Raw genomic sequence first — 20,220 nt, 5'->3', positions numbered from 1 at the left:
CTGTCACTTCCTGGTTTGTTAATGTAATGTTAATGTAAGCCATTCTTTCAGGAGTGAAATGGTATCTCAGTGTAGTTTTAATTTGCATTTCTCTAATGATAAGTACAGCATTTCTTCATGTATCAGTGGGGCATATGTATCTCTTCTTTAGACAACTGGTTAGTTCTTTGGCCCACATTTTTACTGGGTTCTTTTGTAGATCTGCACCAATTTTGTATAGATGTTTGATTATCAGTCATTTGTCTGATGTGTGATGTGCAAATATGATAGATCATTTCTTGATGTTTACTAAAAAATAATATATTCTGCCTCCAAAATCTGGAACACTTTTCCCCAACAGCTTTGAAACTTACTTTTTTTTAAATTAGTTTTTTAAAAAATAATTCATCTCTGTTTTGGACAGAGACAGGGAGATATGGGGGGAGACACCTACAGCACTGCTTCACCACTTGTGAAGCTCCTCCTCTGCAGGTGGGTACTGGGGATTTGAACTGGATCCTTGAATATGTGTGCTCAAGCAAGTGTGCCACTGCCCCGCCTCTGAGACTTAAGTTACATAGTATAGCATTTCTCCAGGCACCAGCAAACATTATATTCCAGGTAATGAATACATATTGTTACAATTAGTCTTTTAAAAAATCCTTTAAGGTAAGTATTACTGTCTCTAGTTTTGTGATTAAGCTAAGAGCTAAGTACTTAGTGACATGCTGAGGTGAGGTTTGAACACATCACCTTTATTATATTACTATATAATATTAGAGTTTATATGACTCTTAATATTTTCCCCTTACCATCTTTCCTTTCTTTGTAAAATTAAGTTGTTTTCTTTCACATCTTGGGTGGAAAAGGGTGTGTGACTCTTTGATGGCATTCATCTGGAACCTTTTTTTCTTTTTGTCACCAAAATGATCTCTAGGACTCCGTGCCTGTATAGCTTCACTGTTCCTGGAAGTCATCCCCCCCACACACACACACACCCTGCATTTTCTTCTTTTTTAATAAAAGGCAAGAGACAGAGAGAAAGGAAGAAGCAGAGAAGAGAGACACCCGCAGTATTGCTTTACCACTAATGAAGCTTCCCCCCACTGTAGATGAGGATCAGGGGCTTGAACTCTGGTTCTTGCAAATTCTACTTTTAGAAACATCAGAAGGCATGTCAAATAATATAAGAAATAGCAGTAACAGGAAGCTGTTTACAGACTCTCAACTAAAAAATGAAACATAATGTAAAATAGTACTATGGTGAAGAAAATAAACGTCATAATTCTGACATACATAAGTCATATGCTGATATGTACTGCTTTTTTTTTTTTTTTTGCCTGCAGGGTTATGGCTGAAGCTCAGTAACAGCACTACTAATCTTTGCTCCTGGCGGCCATTTTTTGCATTTTATTCGATAGGACAGAGAGAAATTGAGTGGGGAGAGGGAGAGAGAAAGACGCTGCTTGTGAAGCGTCCTCCCTGCAGATAGCAAGCCAGGGCTCGAACTTGGGTCCTGTGCTTAGTACTATGTGCGCCACTGCCGGGATGCCCTGATATGTACTTTAACTGGAAGGGATCAGCTCTAATTATCAGCCCATTACCCACATTTACTGCATTCCCACTCCAGTGAGTTAGCGGAGATGCTAAAAATGAGGAAATGGAGGACACCACGGAGGATTTGAATTCGTATTTTAGATTTTTTTTTTTTTTACATCATTCATTTAAACTTAAATCACTGGCCACCTTCATGCCTGGAAATTCTGTAGCAGTTTTGCCACACATTATTTATTAAGAACTGACTGAGTGGTCCTTGAAGGCAAGGCAGCATCCTACCACCAAGTGAACAGACTTGGTGGCAGCCTACTTGATATTTTAGTTCACGGTTTGGTAAGGGAGGCAGCGAGCACGTGGGCTTTGTCACCTGGGTTTTAAATTTGCCTCTCCGCGGGCATTTGACTCAATTGCCCCACCAGAAAGAAAATAATAACAATAATAAAAGAACTGACTTGGAATAATAAGCCTGTATCTTTATGTGGATTCTGCGTACACTCCGCGGGCAGATGGGGCGAGCGGAAGCTGTCGTGGCACCGAGGAGAAAGGGTCTTTCTCTCTCACAAGCCTCCCGGCCCCACCGTGCACGGAGTCTCCCGGCTGTACCGGAAACCTCGCTGACTGCTGAGCGAGGAAGTGCGGCGTGTTTGCACCGCAGCTCGGCGGCCTGGGTGTGCCCGGGGAGGCGTCACAAAGAGCCTCGCCAAGGTCTCCGCCGCCCTCAGGAACAGGAGCGCTGCAAAGAGCGCGCCAAGGGCCGAAGCTTCGGCCACACGTTCCATCTCCGATTGTTCTTTGTCTGGGCCCCTGCTCACCGGCTTCGGGTTCTGCTTCTCGCAACCCTGAAGAGTCACACAGCTGTTAGAATCTTCCGCCCTCTCTTGGCTGTCCCCACGCCCCCCTGCCCCACCCCACCCACAAGCGCGAGTGGATGCGCAAATAAGGGCTCTCGGGCGTCTGCGGGCAAGAGGGAGGGGGAGCAAGGTACAAGTGGAGAGCCGAGCGGGCGGGGACGGCGCTCCAGCCATGGCGGACCGAGCCCTTCCCCTCCCCCCCAAGGACAGTGTTGAAACCTGGTGGCGCCGGGCCCGGAGGAGGCCGAGGCGAGATGCTGGACGGGCGGGGACCGGTGGGGGGCAGCAGACCACGCAAGCTCCCTCAGGCGGCCCCCGAGGCTAAACTCTTGTCAGGAAGCGCGCCGCGACAGCCCCCTCTCCCCACCGTCACCCCCCCCCCACCCCCACCTTACGTCGCTTTTGGTTTCGACCTGCCGACTGGGAGGGGCTGCGGAACGCCATTCCCACAATGCTCTGGGGCGTGCCGCCGCCGCCGCCGCCGTCGCTGCTGCCTCCGCTGCCGCTAGTGGAAGAAGATGGCGGAAGGCGGAGCGGCGGATCTGGACATCCAGCGGTCTGACATCGCGACGCTGCTCAAAATCTCGCTCCGGAAAGGGGACACCTGGTGAGGGAGAGGAGTTGGGGCGGTCGCGGTTGCCCGAGGATGGTGGAGAAGTGGGCGGGAACCACGGGGCCAGGGTCTTTTTCGCGAGTGACAGGTGCGGGCAGGTCAGGCGGCGGCCGCCCGGGGCAGCAGGGTTTGGAGCGCTCCCGGAGTGCTGGGTCGGAGATGGGACGCGGGCGGAGAGGTCGGGCTCGTGGCTGGCCGGCGCATGCAGAGAGGCGGGCGAGGAGCGGCGGCGGCGGCGGCGGCAGCTAGTGCAGTTCTCTTCGTCTTCCTTCCTCCCGAAGAGCCGCTCCCACCCCAGGCCTTTTCCCCCGCGATGGGTTGCGGCGGTTCGGCGTGAGTCTCGGGGCTTTTGACAGGTCCCAGTCCCGCGCTGTATCGCCCTCTCGCCTACTTCCCCATCATTTCCTTGCCCGGCGTTGTAGGCGTCCAAGTTACCTATTATTCCTGATCCTCCTTGAATTCTTCCGGGAGGCAGGCTGCAGGTTTGCGCTTGGTACTACACAGGTGGCATGTGTCAGGGCGCCACTCCAGAGAAAGAAACCGTAGTTTCGAGTTCCTTTTCAAAAGGAGGGAGAGGAGTAGGGTGCCTTAGGCTTTGGAGGCGTACCACGTGGTCTTGTGCTGCTGTAGTGGAGGCTTCTTGATAAAAACCGGCAGCGTTTCTCTAGAAGTGCAGCCCTTCCCTCCTGTTTGAAGGCTATTGCAGGCCTGCAGAAAGTAGATAAGTCTACGTGAAGCTGAAGTCACTTGCTGATAATTAGGACTGTGAAATACTAAAGCATGTATTCAGGCTACCGAAGGGAATATGTGGAGATTTTAATACTTTTCCTGCCATGCTAAGTAATATCCAGACCAACTTATATGTAAATATATCATTTAAATCGGACGAACTCTACTTATTGAGGATAATGTGCCTCATCATAATGAAAATCATTTGCATTTCCTACTGTTAACAGTAAAAGTAGTAGGTAATTTCGGAGTTCCCAGCCTCCAAGACACACACACACACACACACACACACACACACACACACACACTGTAGTTTAATGGAAGTTAACTTGGAGTATACATTGAGGAAAGGTCATTTAAATCGTTACTATTCAATGTTTTCGTGTATGAAGCGGACAATATTTTCATGGTAGAGTTTTGAATTAACGAAATACTCAGATTACTTTAGATAACATTAAATTTTAGTTGCCTTATCACAGCATTTTGCTAAAATGCTGTATGATACTAGGGTTACTTTTAAGTAATAAAATGGAGGACTTGAAATTAAGTACTTTGATCTAAATCTTGTTTTTTTCCCCCCTACTTTGTTAAGTTACATGTGATGTTTAAATTGTAAAAACCCTAAGGATATAGACATATACTAGCTGCCTTACAGGAAGAACTATGACCTAAGAATGATTTAGTAACTTAGAAATTGGAGTGTTTCTAAGATGTTTATGACGGGGGTGGGGGGGGACGACTGGGCTTTTCCTTGGACACTTATTTTTTTACCTTGGTTTGTAGATTAAGATTGTTAATTAAAATCAATTCTTGATTCTTCCTCTTGTTTGTTAAAGAACTATTTAAAGATCTTATTTACTTAGCCTACTACTACTCGGTGGAAAGACAAATGTGGACTTTGATAAAAATAGCAATTCGTGAGTTAAAATATGGTTATTTGTGTATAGATACTTTCTTTAGTGTCATGTCTTTGATGTATTGAGTAATAGTTGGTATTGTTGGCACTGCAGGATAATAGAGCAAGATGTGTATTTTGGCATTAAACTTTTTAAAGTTTGGGTGTTTTCAAATGAAAGTATCTCTGTTTTTGGACACTTAGTTACTGTAGATAATTTTAAAGATATATTTTTAAAAATACTGAAAAGTTCTTGAATTTGAGTTATTTCAATGCTTTCATTTTAAAGTACACAGAAAGCCCTGTCATTTAGGTAATAGCTTACTATGCACATTTTTATCCTTGTATTGATTTTCTATCACTGAAGGAGGGTGGCAGGAACAAGATACTGAAAAGTTGTAGAAACCAGTTTGATTTATATGTGCACTAATTTACTAGTAATTATGTGAAACTCATCAGAAGAGGAAATAGTCTTAGAGCAAAAGTTAGATTCAGAATTTTGGGAGTGATATAATAAATATAAACTTGATAATGTACTCAAAGGTATAGTCAAATGCATTAAAATGAATAAATTTTATTAATTAGCTTGTGAGCACTTTGAAGATAAGGGCTGTTTCCTAGGTAGTTAAAAAAACATTTTTAAAAGATTTGTTTCTTAATGAGAAGGGGAAGGAAAGGAAGAGAAGGGAAGGAAAGGAAGAGAAGGAAAGAGAATCAGTATCACTCTGGCACTTTGGGTAGAAACTTCATATAGGAGGGTCTAAAGCTCTGTCCACTGAGCCTGCTCCTGGATTCATGGCACATGATGATTTATTTGTGCGTGGGTATTAGAGTTTCTGTTTATGTGTAAATAGTGATTTTATCCTGCAAACTCACTTTCTGGAGCTGAAAATGTATTCACAAGTCTGAGATGAGAATAAAGTTAGGGTATGCATGGTACTAAACTTTATAGTGACAAAAAAGGTCAAAGTGATACAAAGTAGTTATGTATCTTTAAAAAGTAAACTATGATGCTAGAGGCCCAGGTGGTTACAAATTCAATCCACAGTGGTTGTAATTCCAGAGCTCAGCAATGCCATGATTTTTTCTTTCTTTCATGAAATATATGAGGGTCTTATAATGCTGATTTTTTGATCCCAGAAGAGATTCAGAAAACCATGAACAAAATTGTGAGAATTTAAGAATTATAGAAAAGGCAGAAGTTGAAAAACAAGATCAGAAGAAAAAAAAAATCAACCACAAGTAGAACCTGAACTGGAATTGGTGTATAGCACCAAAGTAAAAGACTCTGGGGTGGAGGTGGGTGGGTGGGGAGAATACAGGTCCAAGAAGGATGACAGAGGACCTAGTGGGGGTTGTATTGTTATATGGGAAAAAGGGGAATGTTATGCATGTACAGACTATTGTATTTACTGTTGAATGTAAAACATTAATTCCCCAATAAAGAAATAAAAAAAAGAAAGAAAGAAAAAGAATTACAGAAAAAGGATAAAAAGCTAGAATTGTTTAGCTAAGAATGAAGGAAAGATAATTTGCTTTTCGATACATAGTAGCTTCTGATGAGACAAAAAGGAAATGTATGTTAGGTCAGTGCTAGAGAAACAGCATAATGGTTATGCAAAGACTTTCATGCCCGAGGTCCCAGGTTTAGTTCTTGGCACCACCATAAGCCAGAGCTGAGCAGTGCTCTGATTTAAAAAAAAAAGGAAATTATATAAGGACCTGAAGGTATTTCACTTGGTAGGGCACATGCCTTGCCATGAATGACCTACTTTGAACCCTGATGCTATGGGCACACTCTCACTGAAAAAAAAAATTTTTTTTTTAATACGATAGTTAGATCTACCAGCAGTAAAACTGCATGTATGAGACCCCAGTGTCACAATAATTATAATAATAAGTACATGATATTGGTATTTCAAGGATGGAGATTCCTATTTTAGGGGCTGATAGTTAAATGAGTTACAAAGAAAAGGTGTGAGCTAAGTTTGGTATTTTTCTGAGACATTTTGAATAGAACCATTGTGAGTAAACAGATAACAATAAATTGCTAAAATCACTGCTTTACTTTCCTTATATTTTATTCATCCACCAGATACTGATTCAGCCAAAACTCATACCTAATTTTACAAATTGATGCAACTATGTATGTTGTTTTTATGTAATTCCTAATCATTCTAATAGAATACAGTGACTTCATAAATTGATTTTAAATTATACCTTGTTATTTATTTGTTAGAGGGGCTGAGTGGTGGCACACTCGTTGAGCACACCCATTAAGAACCTGGCTACAACCCCCTGGCCCCATCTGCATAGGGAAAGCCTTATGAGTGGTGAAGCAGTGCTGCATGTGTCTCTCTGTCCTCTCAAACTAAAATAAATGAAAATAAAAAAATTTTAAGAGTAAGTTTTTGAGGCTTTATTTTATATGCCTACCATGTTTCTACAACTTTGCGTCATGTTCACAGAAACATAATCACAAGTCAGTTAATGTAAAGGGATTCAGTCAATGTGAACTCCAAATTGCTTAGTACATACTTGGTTAAATTACTATGGAAATTAATTTTAGTTATGTTTACCACTAAAATAGGGTATGTATTACATCATTTGTAGGAAACAAAACCAGAAAGCAAGACCTTTTTCAGTGTTGGTAAATTGCTGAAAATAGGGACAGAAAGGGTGACATTTACATATCTTTCACACCTCAGTTGTTTAAAATCTAGATAAACAGTTTTTCTTAATTTAAGTATTTTTATGTTTCTCAACTGCTTATCTTTACAAATCCAGGACTTATGAACCCTATTTGGTTAAAAAGATATGGAACTTTAGTTATTGATTTCATTTTCTATTTAGTGACACTCAGGCTTTATTTTTTATTTTATTTTATTTTTTTTTAATAATTTATTTCTTTATTGGGGAATTAATGTTTTACATTCAACAGTAAATACAATAGTTTGTACATGCATAACATTCCCCAGATAGGCTTTATTTTTTAAATTACACCATCATCCCATTAGTATATGTTAATTAATTATTATTAAATGAGTTTTTAAAAACAAAAAATAGTTTTGTGACACTAGTAATTTTTTATGAGTATATAGATAAAATAGTTGATTAGGTTTTGAACTGTATGTTACATTTAAAACACCATGTAAGGGACTGAGTAGATTGCACTAAGGATTTGTGGGATGTCTCAGGCTAGAGCTGAACAGTGCTCTGGTTAAAAACAATAAAACCACTTACCTAGTGGGGCTGGGTGGTGGCCCTAGTTTAGTGCACATGTTACAATGTACTGGGTTTGATTCCCCCACCCCTCCCCCCACCAGCAGTGCTCTTGTTAAAAAGAAAAAAATAAGCCATGATAGGGGGCTGGGCGGTGGCACACAGGGTTAAGTGCACATGACACAAAACACAAGGACCAGTGCAACAATCCCAGTTAGAGCCCCAGGCCCCCCACCTGCAGGGGGGTTGCTTCACAAGCAATGAAGCAAGTTTGTGGGTATCTATAGTTCTCTTCTCTCCTCTGTCTTCCCCTCTTTCGATTTATTTCTGTCCTGTCCAACAACAGAGATAAACAAGGGCAACAAAAGGGGAAAAAATGGCCTCCAAGGGCAGTGGATTTGTAGTGTAGGTACCAAGTCCCAGCGATAACCCTGGAGGCAGAAAAAAATGTATATGCCATGACATTTCCAACAAACCAATAGTAACATAGTTCAGCTTTAAAAAGAAATGAACTCAAGGAAGTCCAGTTGGCATCATGGTTGTGCCTGGAACCTGGTGGCTGAAAAAAGTGAACATATGAAGCCAAATTGCTGATTAACAATGAACCTAAAGACAAGAATATTGCAGATGAAGATTTGGGGTCTCCATTTTGGAAATAGCTAGTAGGTATATTTTAGGTATATTCCAAGGGGCCCATGACTTTACTAGTTTTTGCCTGAGCCTGACATCTGATATGCAGGTGTACCCAAGTTATTGTCTGGAGAGATGATGTCATGGCTGGAAAAAGGACTAGAAAGCTGGATCAGGGAAGAGAGTAGCTCCCAAATATGGGAAAAGTGTATAGCCCCACCAATGTGTCCTGGACCCCTCCTTCCCCAGAGCTCTGCCCCACTAGGGAAAGAGAGAGGCTGAGAGTATGGATTGACCTGTCAACACCCATGTTCAGTGGGGAAGCAATTATAGAAGCCAGACCTTCCACCACCTGCACCCCATAATGACCCTGGGTCCATACTTCCAGAGGGTTAAAGAATAGGAAAGCTACCAGGGGAGGAGATGGGATACGGAGTTCTGGTGGTGGGAACTGTGTGGAATTGTACCCCTCTTATCCTATGGTCTTGTCAGTGTTTCCATTTTATAAATAAAAAATTTTTTAAATAATGTATGCTCATGGAAATATGCAAATCATATTTCCAAAAACTACCTCGGATATAGGTCAGCAATTCTGAATCTATGCTACGTGTATACTAGAACTGGTGAATAAATAAATGCATTTTAAATTTAAAAAATGAAACTTTGCAAAGCGCAAGGACCAGCATAAGGATCCTGGTTCGAGCCCCTGGTTTCCCACCTGCAGGGGAGTCGCTTCACAGGTGGTGAAGCAGGTCTGCAGGTGTCTGTCTTTCTCTCCTTCTCTCTGTCTTCCTTTCCTCTCCATGTCTCTTTGTCCTATCTAACAACAGCAACTACAACAATAAATAACAAGGGCAACAAAAAGGAAAATAAATATTAAATTTTTTTTTTAAAAATTAACTTTTTCCCCCTTAAATGACATCTATTATGCTTTGTGGCAGAATTCAGCCGTATGATCCCACATTTGTAACTATTCAATGTAGACAAGAGACTGTCTAGAAAATGTTATTGAGATTTTTATTTTATTATTATTTAATTATTTTACCAGAGCAGTGCTCAGCTCTAGTTTATAGTGGTGCTGGGGACTGAATTTGGGACCTTTGGTGCCTTGGCCAATGGAAGTTTTTTGTTTTTGTTTTTGCATAACAGGTATACTCTCTCCCCTTAGATTGTGTAGAAAATTTTAACATCTTGCTTCTGGGAATTGAAATGTGCTTGGGGCTGGGAGATAGCTCAGAGTGAGAGGGTTCATCTTATAGTATATGAAAACTTGGGCTCTAGTCCAGGCAATGCAGTGTTCTGGTGGTGTCTTTTACTCTTGCATTTCTCTCTCTCTCTCTCTCTCTCTCTGTTTGTTGGTTTGTTTTCTCTATTTGGGCTGGTAAGGCTGTTCAGCAGCCCTCCATATGTGAGACCTTGATTCATTCTTTGTTGCCACATAAAAATATGTTTAAAGGTTAATAGGTGATTAAATATATAGAATAAATATTTTGACTAAAAATATATTTACACAAAATAAACTGGAACAACTTTTGTGAGATTTTGAGTTTTAACTGTTTATTAGACATTGTAAGTCTTACTAGAGGCTATATAGCCCTTCTCATACAGATTTATAGAAATAATCAAATTAAAAAAAATAATAATACATCAAGCATATAGTAAGAGCTTATAGGACATTTTGCCTTAGTGCATTTTCTTTGTTTTATTTTGTTTTGATTTTAAATGTTGCTTTACAGTGTGCCTCAAATACATAGGACTTTTTTTGGACGATGAACTTTCAGTAATAGCCAGAAAATACAAATAGGAATGTTTGTTATTTTATATATTTACTAACATTTAAAAAAATATCTTTTAGTTAACTTTCAGAGTTCAAGAACATTATATTTAGAATAGACATGGTCATGTTGGTAGCTCTTTAATGATTTCCTGAAACCTGACAGTTTGATTAGTACTACTACCAGTAAATAGTGCAATCAACTTTGCTAGCATTAAATACATGTTATTACAGATTTTGGAATAAATTTTCTTTTCCTAAGAATCTCTTCTAATAATCCATGGTTATTGATAAATGTGATTTGAAATCAGAAAGTATGTTCCCAGGGAGATAAGGATACAGTTAAAAATGACAAGCAAACATGTTAAAGCTCATCTGACTTGATCTTCAAAATAGGGATCAAGGTGTATGTCTCTCCCACTTCTTTGGTCATAGCTGGGGACTTTACTGCTCTATTCTGACTTTTTTCAGATAGAAAGAGGGAGCCACTCAGAAATCCTGACCCCCCCCCCACACACACACACACATACCATTTCATCCTGGTACTACATGATGTGGAACCTGGGTTGCACCCACGGTAAAGCAGATGCTCTCCCAGTTGAGCTGTGTCATTAGCCCCTATATTTCCCTTCTTATAGAATAATGTGCTTAGAGAAATCAGTTTGCTTACAGGTGATATATTACCACTAATGAGCATATGTTGATTGTTTAACACTTATGTTGCTTTTGAAATAAGTACTTGTATTACTCAGTTTACAGATGTTAGATGACTTCAGACCGGTTTTTTAATAGTTTGAAAGTATCTTTGAAGTCCCAGGTTCAATCACCAATACCATCATAAACCAGAGCTTAGCAGTAGTACTCTGATAAAAAAAAATAATAAAATAAGTGCAAGGACTGGCTTAAGGATCCCAGTTCAAGCCCCTGGCTCCCTATCTGCAGGGGAGTCCCTTCACAGGAGGTGAAGGAGATAAAAAGAATAATAAGAATAATAATACAGTAATTCATAAAATAATAATTTGAAAGTAATAAGATACCCTTTATACTTAGCACTAAAATGTGTTAGTACAAGTCAAATATTATTAAGATACTTAATTAAACCTTGAGATTTCTCCTTCATAGTACCTTTATAGAAATTTTTACAATTACTGTTTTTCTTACCTGAAAATGTCATTTCAACTTCTAGCTTTTATTTTCTTGTCCTTAGTTACCACAGTATAACACATTCTATATCTTATGTTTATTCACTTCATTTCCAAGACTACATTTATTCTTAAGGGAACATAGTTCCTTTCAGTTTTTATCATCCAGTTTACATTTAAGTTCATGGGAAAAACAAAAACAACCCTAGTATAAGACTGGTATTAAGGAGCCATTGTTTGAATGCAAACTAAAATGACATATCTGAGATAATCGCTCTTCAAAAAGAAGTTTAAAAGTTCACATTGCGTAAGACTATTCTAAGTTTTAGAAAGCCATTTAAATCAGAAAATTAGAGACCAGATTAATTATTTGAATGAAAAGAGCATCAAGTTCCTTAGCAAGAAAGATAAGAGGTAAGTGATCCTGGTTAGGTGGTAATTTTGGTTGCTTTATATTTAACAATATATTTTAATGCTTGACATTTGACAATTAAGATATTTTGTCTTTGATATAGGAGGAAATTTTATGTTCATAAATTTGAGTGATTTCATATTAAAGAAATTTGATTCTCAAGAGAGGTGTAGCTAGTAGTTGCATATGTTAGTTAGTTGTTGCTATGATTACAGAAATTTCCACCTATTTATCATGTTTAGAGCTTTTCTTGAACATATGGAATAAGTGGTTGTATTTTTGTTACCAGAAAAAGGTGTGATCACCCTGGCTCTTCTTAGGAGAAAGGATTCACCCTAGATATAGAAGCTTGTAAGCCTCAAGGATTTATATACCAAAGAGAAAATAAACATTGGTTTGTTACAGACAGTAAGTACAACCCAAAGAAATGGGGAGTGGGCTAGTCCCAAGATTGAAGAATATTCAGGGTTTATTAGCAAAGTGGAAGAAGTTTACTTCCAAGAGGGGAGAGGTCAAAGTTGGCTGTTCCAATCTAGGAGGAAGCCTCTCTAACTATTGAGTGCCCCCCACCATAAGGGTTTTTTTTTCAGGGTTTCCTCCCACTGTTTACTTCTCCCACCTCATGCATATGGATGTGTGATGGTCATCTTGCTCATGTTCTCTCCTTGAGCAGTCAGATGCACATTATCTGAGCATCCTCAGTTATTGGGAAAGATGCCTTTATCTTTATCTTCCTTCTTATCTGGAATATTTTTGGCCTCAGGCTATCTGCTCTGACCTGGTTGTGCTTGCCTTAGAGGTATCTTGGGGGCAGGACCTGAGGTGGGGCATTAGTGCTGAATGTAGTGATCTTGGAATTTTTTATTCAAGCTTCCCTCTTCCTTCCCACTTATTTCTGCCAGCATGTCTTTCTTTTTTTTAAAGATTTTGTTTATTAATGAGAAAGATAGGAGGGGAGAGAGAAGAAACCAGACATCACTCTGGTATATGTGTTGCCAGGGACTGAATTTGGGATCTCATGCTTGAGAGTCCGGTGCTTTATCCACTGCACCACCTCCCAGACCACCACCTACAACATTTCCATTTTAACTGAGGTAGAAAGTTAAGTGTTAGTGGTCTTAACATTTGGTCTGTGGTAAAGCAGAGGTTCTAACCTAAGTATCAGATCTAAATTTTATAATTTTTAAAAGTTTTATTTTAAATATTTTACTAAGAGATACATAGAGACCAGAGCACTGCTCAGCTCTAGTTTATAGTGGTGCTGGAGACTGAACCTGGGACCTGGAGCCTCAGGCATGAAAGTCCTTTGCATAACCATTATACTGTCTCCTCAACTCTTACTTATTTATTGTATGTGAGAAAGAAGCCAGAGTGCAGTTCTTTCTAGCATATGGGGTGCTGAGGATCACACTTAAAGCTCCATGCATGTAGGCCCTGTGCTCTACTGCTGAACCGTGACCACAAAATGTCCACGTTAAACTGTACCATGTGTCATAGAGTTAGACTAATATTACGAAAGCAACATTTTGAGAGGTGAATTCTTGGCAGTATGAAAATCAAGTGATTTTTAAACTTTGCCATATTTGTCAATTTCATATATTACCCATATAAGGAACCCTGTGCAATTTTCTGTTTCCATGGCTTAGCACTTTAATCTCACTGATCTCATTTCTTTTTCATTTTTTTATCATTTTATTGTGGGTTAATGGTTTACAGTACAGCTTTTTTTTTTAACTATTTAAATATTTACTTGTTATTTATTTGTATGAGGTAGATGAGAGATTGATTTTGTCACTTTAAACATACTGAATTTAGGACTTGCACTTATTTCAGAACTTAGCTCAAAATCAACATAACATCAGCTCTAAAATCCCATCCAGATTTGTAGACCTTCCATTCTTTTCTTTTACTGTCGTAGCTTTATTGTGAAATAACTTGAGTACACTTTGCCCACTTAAATTTACTGGGTTTGTGTATGTTCAGTATAGTTGTGCAACTACCACCACAATCAAATTTGTGATATATTTATCATTCTCAAAAGAAATCCCCGTATCTATTAACAGCTCCCTCACCCCAGTTTCTCCCCAAACGTCTCTGCTATAGATATCTGCTAATATATTTTTCTGTACTGCAGATTTATTTGTTCCAAATACTAATGTAAGTGGAATCGTATATTTGTGATTTTGTGTTTGGTTTCTTTCACTTCATGATTTGTTTTAGGTTCATCCATGATGTAGCATATAGTAGTACTTTGCTACTTTTAGTTATTGGTTAATATACCACTATACAGATATGTCACATTGAGATCATCCCTTTATCAGCTGCTATGCACATTCAGGTTATTCACACTATTTAATTGTATGAGTAATTCAAATTATGAAAATTCATGTATAAATCTTTGTGTGGACATACTTTGTCTCCTATCTTGGTTATATACTTCTGTCTTGGTTATATACCTGGTATATGGGTCTTTGAATCTCTGTGTTTTTTTTTTAAGATATATTAATTTGTTAATGAGAGAACCAGATATCAGTCTGGCATTGGGATGCCAGGAATTGAACTCAAAACCTCATGCTTGAGAGTCCAACACTTTATCTGTGGTGCTATCTCCTAGGCCCCTCTATCTGCATTGTGTATAAAGACCCCACTTTATCCACATTTTTGTGAGTAATTATTATTGCATGACATTTTGATTATAGTCATCTTAATATATAAGAACTAATATCTCGGGGCCAAGTGGTGGCGTACCTGGTTAAGTGCAAACCTTACAGTGTCCAAGGACCTGGGCTTAAGCCCCTGGTCCCCACCTGCAGGAGGAAAGCTTCACAAGATGTGAAGCAGTGCTGCAGGTATCTCTCTGTCTTTCCCCTCTCTTATCTCCCCATCCCGTCAGTTTCTTTCTGTCCCTATCCAGTCATAAATAAATAAGAACTAATATCTCTTTGAGATTTCAATGTGCATTTCCTTACTAGGTAATGATGTTGCATTTCTTTCCATATATGCTTGTTGGCCATTTGTGTATCTTCTGTGAAGAAATAGACAGGTCCTTTACCCATTTAAAAAAACGAGTTGTCTTTTTGTTACTGAGCTTTAGGAGTTCTTTATATAATCTAGATACAGTTCTTTATCAGAATTTTTGCAAATTTTTCTCCCATTCTGTGAGTTTCCTTTTACACTTTCAAAGTGAAATTTGGCCTTCTTCATGAGTTCCTTTTTTGTTTCTTAGTTTCAGTATAAAAAGAGGTCATAAAAAAGTAGTTCTTGCTAACTGATGAATTTAATGTACAGAGCAGAAAATAGGTTGAAAATTCACAGAATGTAAAAATCAAGATATAAATAGAAGATTAATCAAGCTATGGTTTATTTGAAAGAACTTCTAAGTTTTCTTTAGTTATATTTTACTTAAACAATGAGATTCAGAGTTGTAGATTGTAGTACTTGAGAAGTCAGTGAAATGTCTGGACTGTCTCTCTCTCTGCCAGGGTTCTTGCTATAGCACAGTCCCTCCATGACGCCACTGGTCCCAGTGGCCATTTATCTTTTCCTGTAAATAGAGGCTGAGAGAGAGACAGTAGGGGATAAACAGGATACCAAAGCACCTCTCCAATGTTTGTGAAGCTTCCCCCCCACCCCCTCACAGGTGCTCCCATGTGATGACTTGGGGCTCAAGATAAGGTCCTTGTGCATAGTAGCATGTGTGCTTTACTGGGTGAACCACCTGCCAGCCCCGTATAATGATTCCCGGTGCTAAATATTATCAACATATTGGTATTAAAACGATTTCGTACTGTCACTAGTCAAACATAAATGATATTTCATGAAAACTTTGATTGTAAAAGTGAGTTAGCACCCATTTAAATATATCAATTCTTTTTTAAAGATATCTTTAGTATTTTACTTACTTATTTTTAATGAGATACACAATTTTTAATGAGAGAAGGATACAGACACAGATGCCAGAGCACTACATGATGGCTTATGGTGGTGCTGGAGATTGAATCTGGGACCTCAGAGCTTCATGAGTGAAGCATTCCCTCCTGCAGGGGGCCTTTGAACCTGGTTCCTTGCACATGGTAATGTGTGCACTCAACTGAGTGCACCATTGCCCAGCAGGTTTTTTTTTTTTCCTGCCAAGGTTATTGCTGGGGCTCAGTGCTGCTTGTCATTGTTGTCGTTGTTGGGTAGTACAGAGAAAAATAGAGAAGAAGACAGAGGAGGAGAGAAAGATAGACACCTACAGCCCCACTTCACCACCCTTGAAGCAACCTTCCTGCAGGTGGGGAGCTGGGGGCTCCAACCAGGATCCCTGTGCTGGTCCTTGTGTTTTGCGCCTGGGCGCTTAACCCGCTGCGCTACTGCTCTAACACAACCCCACCCCCAGGCAGTTTTTTTGTAATACATGAACTGTCTTTTCATTTTTTCACTGACCCTTAACTCAGTTTTGTTTACCTCAATTTTTTTTTTTTTAGTTTATTGAGGGATTAATGGTTTACAGTCAACAATAAAGTTCAGTAGTTTGTATATGTGTAACATTTCTCAGTTTTCTTTCTTTTTTCTTTTTTCTGCTTCTCAGTTATCCACATAACAATTCAACCCTCTCTAGGTCCTCCTCTGCCATCATGTTCCTGAGCCCTCCCTCCCCACCCCAGTCTTTTACTTTGGTGCAATACACCAAACCCCAATGTTTTTTATAGTCTACATTTGGCAACAATTCATTTTTGTGCCTGTGTATGAATATGTATATTCTACATTAAGCAGGAAACATGAATCTCATTTAGTGTTAAAAAGCAAAAAGAGTATAACAGTGGTCACACCTTAATTTAAATTAAAACCTGTGAGAAATGTTATGCATATACAAAGTATTGTATTCACTGTCAAATGTAAAACATTAACCCCCTAATAAAGGAAAAAAAAAATCAAAGAACCAGAGAGTGATGGTTATGCTAAAGACTTTTCTCCCAAGGTTCTACCTGCAGTCTCTAGCACCACCAGAAGCCAGAGTTGAGCAGTACTCGGGCAAAATGAATAAATAAAGTATTTTAAAATATGAATAATAAAATAGGGGAAGAAGTATGCATGGGGGGGTAGGGAAGGAGGGGAGAAAACTAAGAAAGAAGAGGGGCCGGGTGGTGGCACACCTGTTAGAGGGCACATGTTACAATGCGCAAGGACCCAGGTTCCAGCCCCTGGTCCCCACCTGCAAGGGGAAGCTTCGTGAGTGATGAAGCAGTGCTGCAGGTGTCTCTCCCTCTCTGTCTCCCCCTTCCCTCTAGATTTCTGGCTGTTTGTATCCAATAAATAAATAAAGATAATAATTTTAAAAAATGAAAGCATGCGCTTGTAGAGAGCTCACCTTGTGAGGGTACCTATTTCGCCATATGCACCATCCGGCTTCAAGCCCAGCCCCCACTGCATAGCAGAAACTTTAATGCTGTAGTGATCTCTCTCTGTCTGAAAAGGTCAACCCAGAGGGGTGAAGCACTAGCAATGACCCTTCCCAAATATATTTACTTATTCACGGCATTTTTTTTTTCATTTTCCCCCCTATAATTGGGACCTAGGAGCTAGCTTATTCCATAGAGAGCATTCCTTGCCATAAGACCAGGGTTCAAGCTCAGTATCACACAGGAGCTCTGTCGATGGCACCAGGTGAAACTTACAGACCAAGAGTGGCGCTGTGGTATTTCACATTCTCCCTCCCCTTCCCCCTTCCCCTCCTGTGTGTCTCTCTCTCCCTCTCTCTTCCTCTCCTTCCCTCCCCCATCTCCTCCCCTCCCTCCCTCCCTCCGTGGCTCAATAGAATGAAAAACTTGACCTGGGAACAGTGGAATCACACATATGCAAAGTCCCAGTGCTGCTTTTTAAAAAAGTTTTTCTATAGTTGTATTGTGTATACTTGTGTTATTTTTGTATATTTGTGTTATATTGCATGTATTCTGTTAAAGTTTGGTCCCTCCCCCCAACATTACAGTTGCACTTTATTTTCTTTTATTTAAATGGGGACAGGAGGGGTAAGGGTAAGGAGATCATGGATCAACTCCATTGTTTTATACTGTTTTGAGGATAAAACCCAAATCCTCATCCATGCGAGGTAGGTATTCTACTGCAGAGTCACCTTCCAGACCCATTTCTTTTTTCCCTTTTCCTTTCATAACTAACCTCCTACATAAAAAGAATGGAATAGTTAGCCTAGGAGCAGTGGATTTGTGCTTGTGTAATACTCTGTGTCTCTAAAAAAAAAAAGATTAAATCTTTCTATAACATCTCAACTGTGTAAATAGTGAACATGTATACACATGCCTTTTTGGAATTTCTGGGTTTTTTTATTTCTTTATTGGGGAATTAATGTTTTACATTCAACAGTAAATACAATAGTTTGTACTTGCATAACATTTCTCAGTTTTCCATATAACAATACAACCCCCACTAGGTCCTCTGAAGGACCTGTAATTTCCCACCACCCACCCCTGAGTCTTTTAATTTGGTGCAATATGCAGGAATTTCTGTTTTTGTGTTATTTATCACTGGGGCTTGGTGCCTACTCAACAAATTGGTTCCTGTGGCCATTTCCTCCTCTTCCTTGTTTGTTCCTTCCTTCCTCCTCTTCTTTTCCCTCTTCCTATGCCTGTTTTTGTTTTGTTTGTTTGTTTTTGTTTTTTGGATAGAGAGAAATTGAGGGGGTAGGGAGTAGGAAAAGACTAAGCTTCTCCCCTATAAGTGAATGTTCGGGGGCTTGAACTAGGTCCTTGTGGTTGGTAATGCATACACCCTACTGGATGTGCCACTGACCAACTCTTTTTGTCTTCTAAATGTGGAATTGCTGGGTCATAAGGCTAGCTCTATTTAGCTGTATCTCTACTGTTTTCTGTAGAGGTTGGGTCAGTTTATGTTCCCACCACCAGTGTATAAGGGTTCTTATTTTTCTACACCCTCAACAGCATTTGTTATTTTTAACTTTTTTTTGATCTAGAACATTCTCACAGCTGTGAGAGGTAGTATCATAAGATGCTGTCTTGATTTGTATTTTTATAATAAATAATGCTGGTTGAGCATTTTTTCTTGTGCCTATTGGCCATCTGTATGTTGTCTTTAGTGAATTGTCAAGCTCTCCCCATATTTTTTGATGTGGGTGTTTATTCTTGTTACTGAGTTTTGTGACTACTTTATATATTTTGCATATTATTCTCTTGTCAGATGTATGCTGTACAAATATTTCCTCCCAGGGGGTGAGGCAGTATCGCAGTGGGTTAAGTGCACATGGCGCAAAGCGCAAGGACCAGCCTAAGTATACTGGTTCGAGCCCCTGGGGGTTTGAGCAGGGGGTCGCTTCGCAAGTGGTGAAGCAGGTCTGCAGGTGTCTTTCTTTCCTCCTCTCTGTCTATCCCTCCTCTCTCCGTTTCTCTCTGTCCTATCCAACAGCAGTAAAAAAGGGGGCAACAAAAGGGGGATAAATGGCCTCCAGGAGCAGTGGATTTAGGCATGGAGCCCCAGCGATAACCCTGGAGGCAAAAAAAAAAAAAAGGAAAGAAAAAAACAATCTCTTCCCATTCATTAGGATTCAAAACACACACACACACACACACACACACACACACACACACACACACACACACACACCCACCCACCCACCCCACTGAGTAGCTCTGATTTATGGTGACACGGGATTAAACCTGGGATTTCCAGATCCTCAGGCATGAATCTTTTTGCATAACCATTATGCTTTCTGCCCTTATCCAGTAGGTTGTCTTTTTGTTTCAATAATAGTTTATTTGGCTGTCCACATTTTAAATTTGATATGATACCATTTGTTCATTCTTCCTTTGGTTTCCCTTGTCTTTGGAGTTGTGTCTTTTAATACATTTATGAATTATATTTTCTTCAGTTTGCCTGTTTTGGGTTTAACATCAAAGTTTTTTTATCCATTTTGAATTAACTTTAGTGAGCTACTGATCCAGTTTTTATTCTTTTGCAGTTTTCCCAACACCATTTATTGAAGAAACTTTTTGTTCTCTATTTTATGCTCTTGGCACATTTATCACAAACTGGTTTCTTTGTAATAGGCAAACTGTCTATATGTAGAATTATTTAGTTCAGGATTCTCAATTCTGCTCCATTGATCTGCATGCCTATCTTTATTCTAATACCACACTGTTTTGATTAATATATATTTGTAATATGTTGAACTTGGGGAAGGTGATGTCTCTATATTCGTATTAGTATTATTTCCAGAGCACAGATCAGCTCTGGTTTATGATGGTGACAATCATCGAACCTGGAACTTTGTAGCCTCAGGAATGAGTGACTCTTTGCATAATAATTATGCTGTCTGACCCCTCCCATGATTTCTCTATTTTTTAAAAATTTATTTTAATATTTATTTTATTTATTCCCTTTTGTTGCCCTTGTTGTTTTATTG

General features: G+C 39.5%; 1 protein-coding gene across 7 annotated transcripts in view; it reads left to right on the top strand.

Annotated features, from left to right (window-relative positions):
• The first annotated feature begins 2,809 nt into the window (after positions 1 to 2,809).
• The window catches only part of USP15 (ubiquitin specific peptidase 15), a 117,331-nt gene continuing 99,920 nt past the window's right edge, over positions 2,810 to 20,220 (top strand). For 5 of the 7 annotated variants that reach the window (XR_009550794.1, XR_009550795.1, XM_007516874.3 and 2 more), the window contains exon 1: positions 2,811 to 2,994. Coding sequence is in view for 4 of the 7 variants with exons in the window: in XM_007516874.3 (XP_007516936.1) it covers positions 2,906 to 2,994 (89 nt within the window). In the remaining 3 variants the exon portion in view is untranslated. Of the gene's footprint in view, positions 2,995 to 20,220 lie in introns of all 7 variants that reach the window. The other 2 variants (XR_009550793.1, XM_060195014.1) reach the window with 1 other exon arrangement.

This window comes from Erinaceus europaeus, chromosome 7 (assembly GCF_950295315.1).
Source record: "Erinaceus europaeus chromosome 7, mEriEur2.1, whole genome shotgun sequence".
Taxonomy (NCBI): Eukaryota; Metazoa; Chordata; class Mammalia; order Eulipotyphla; family Erinaceidae; genus Erinaceus; species Erinaceus europaeus.
Note: the sequence above shows the minus strand (reverse complement) of the source record. Positions and strands in the feature narration are given on the sequence as shown.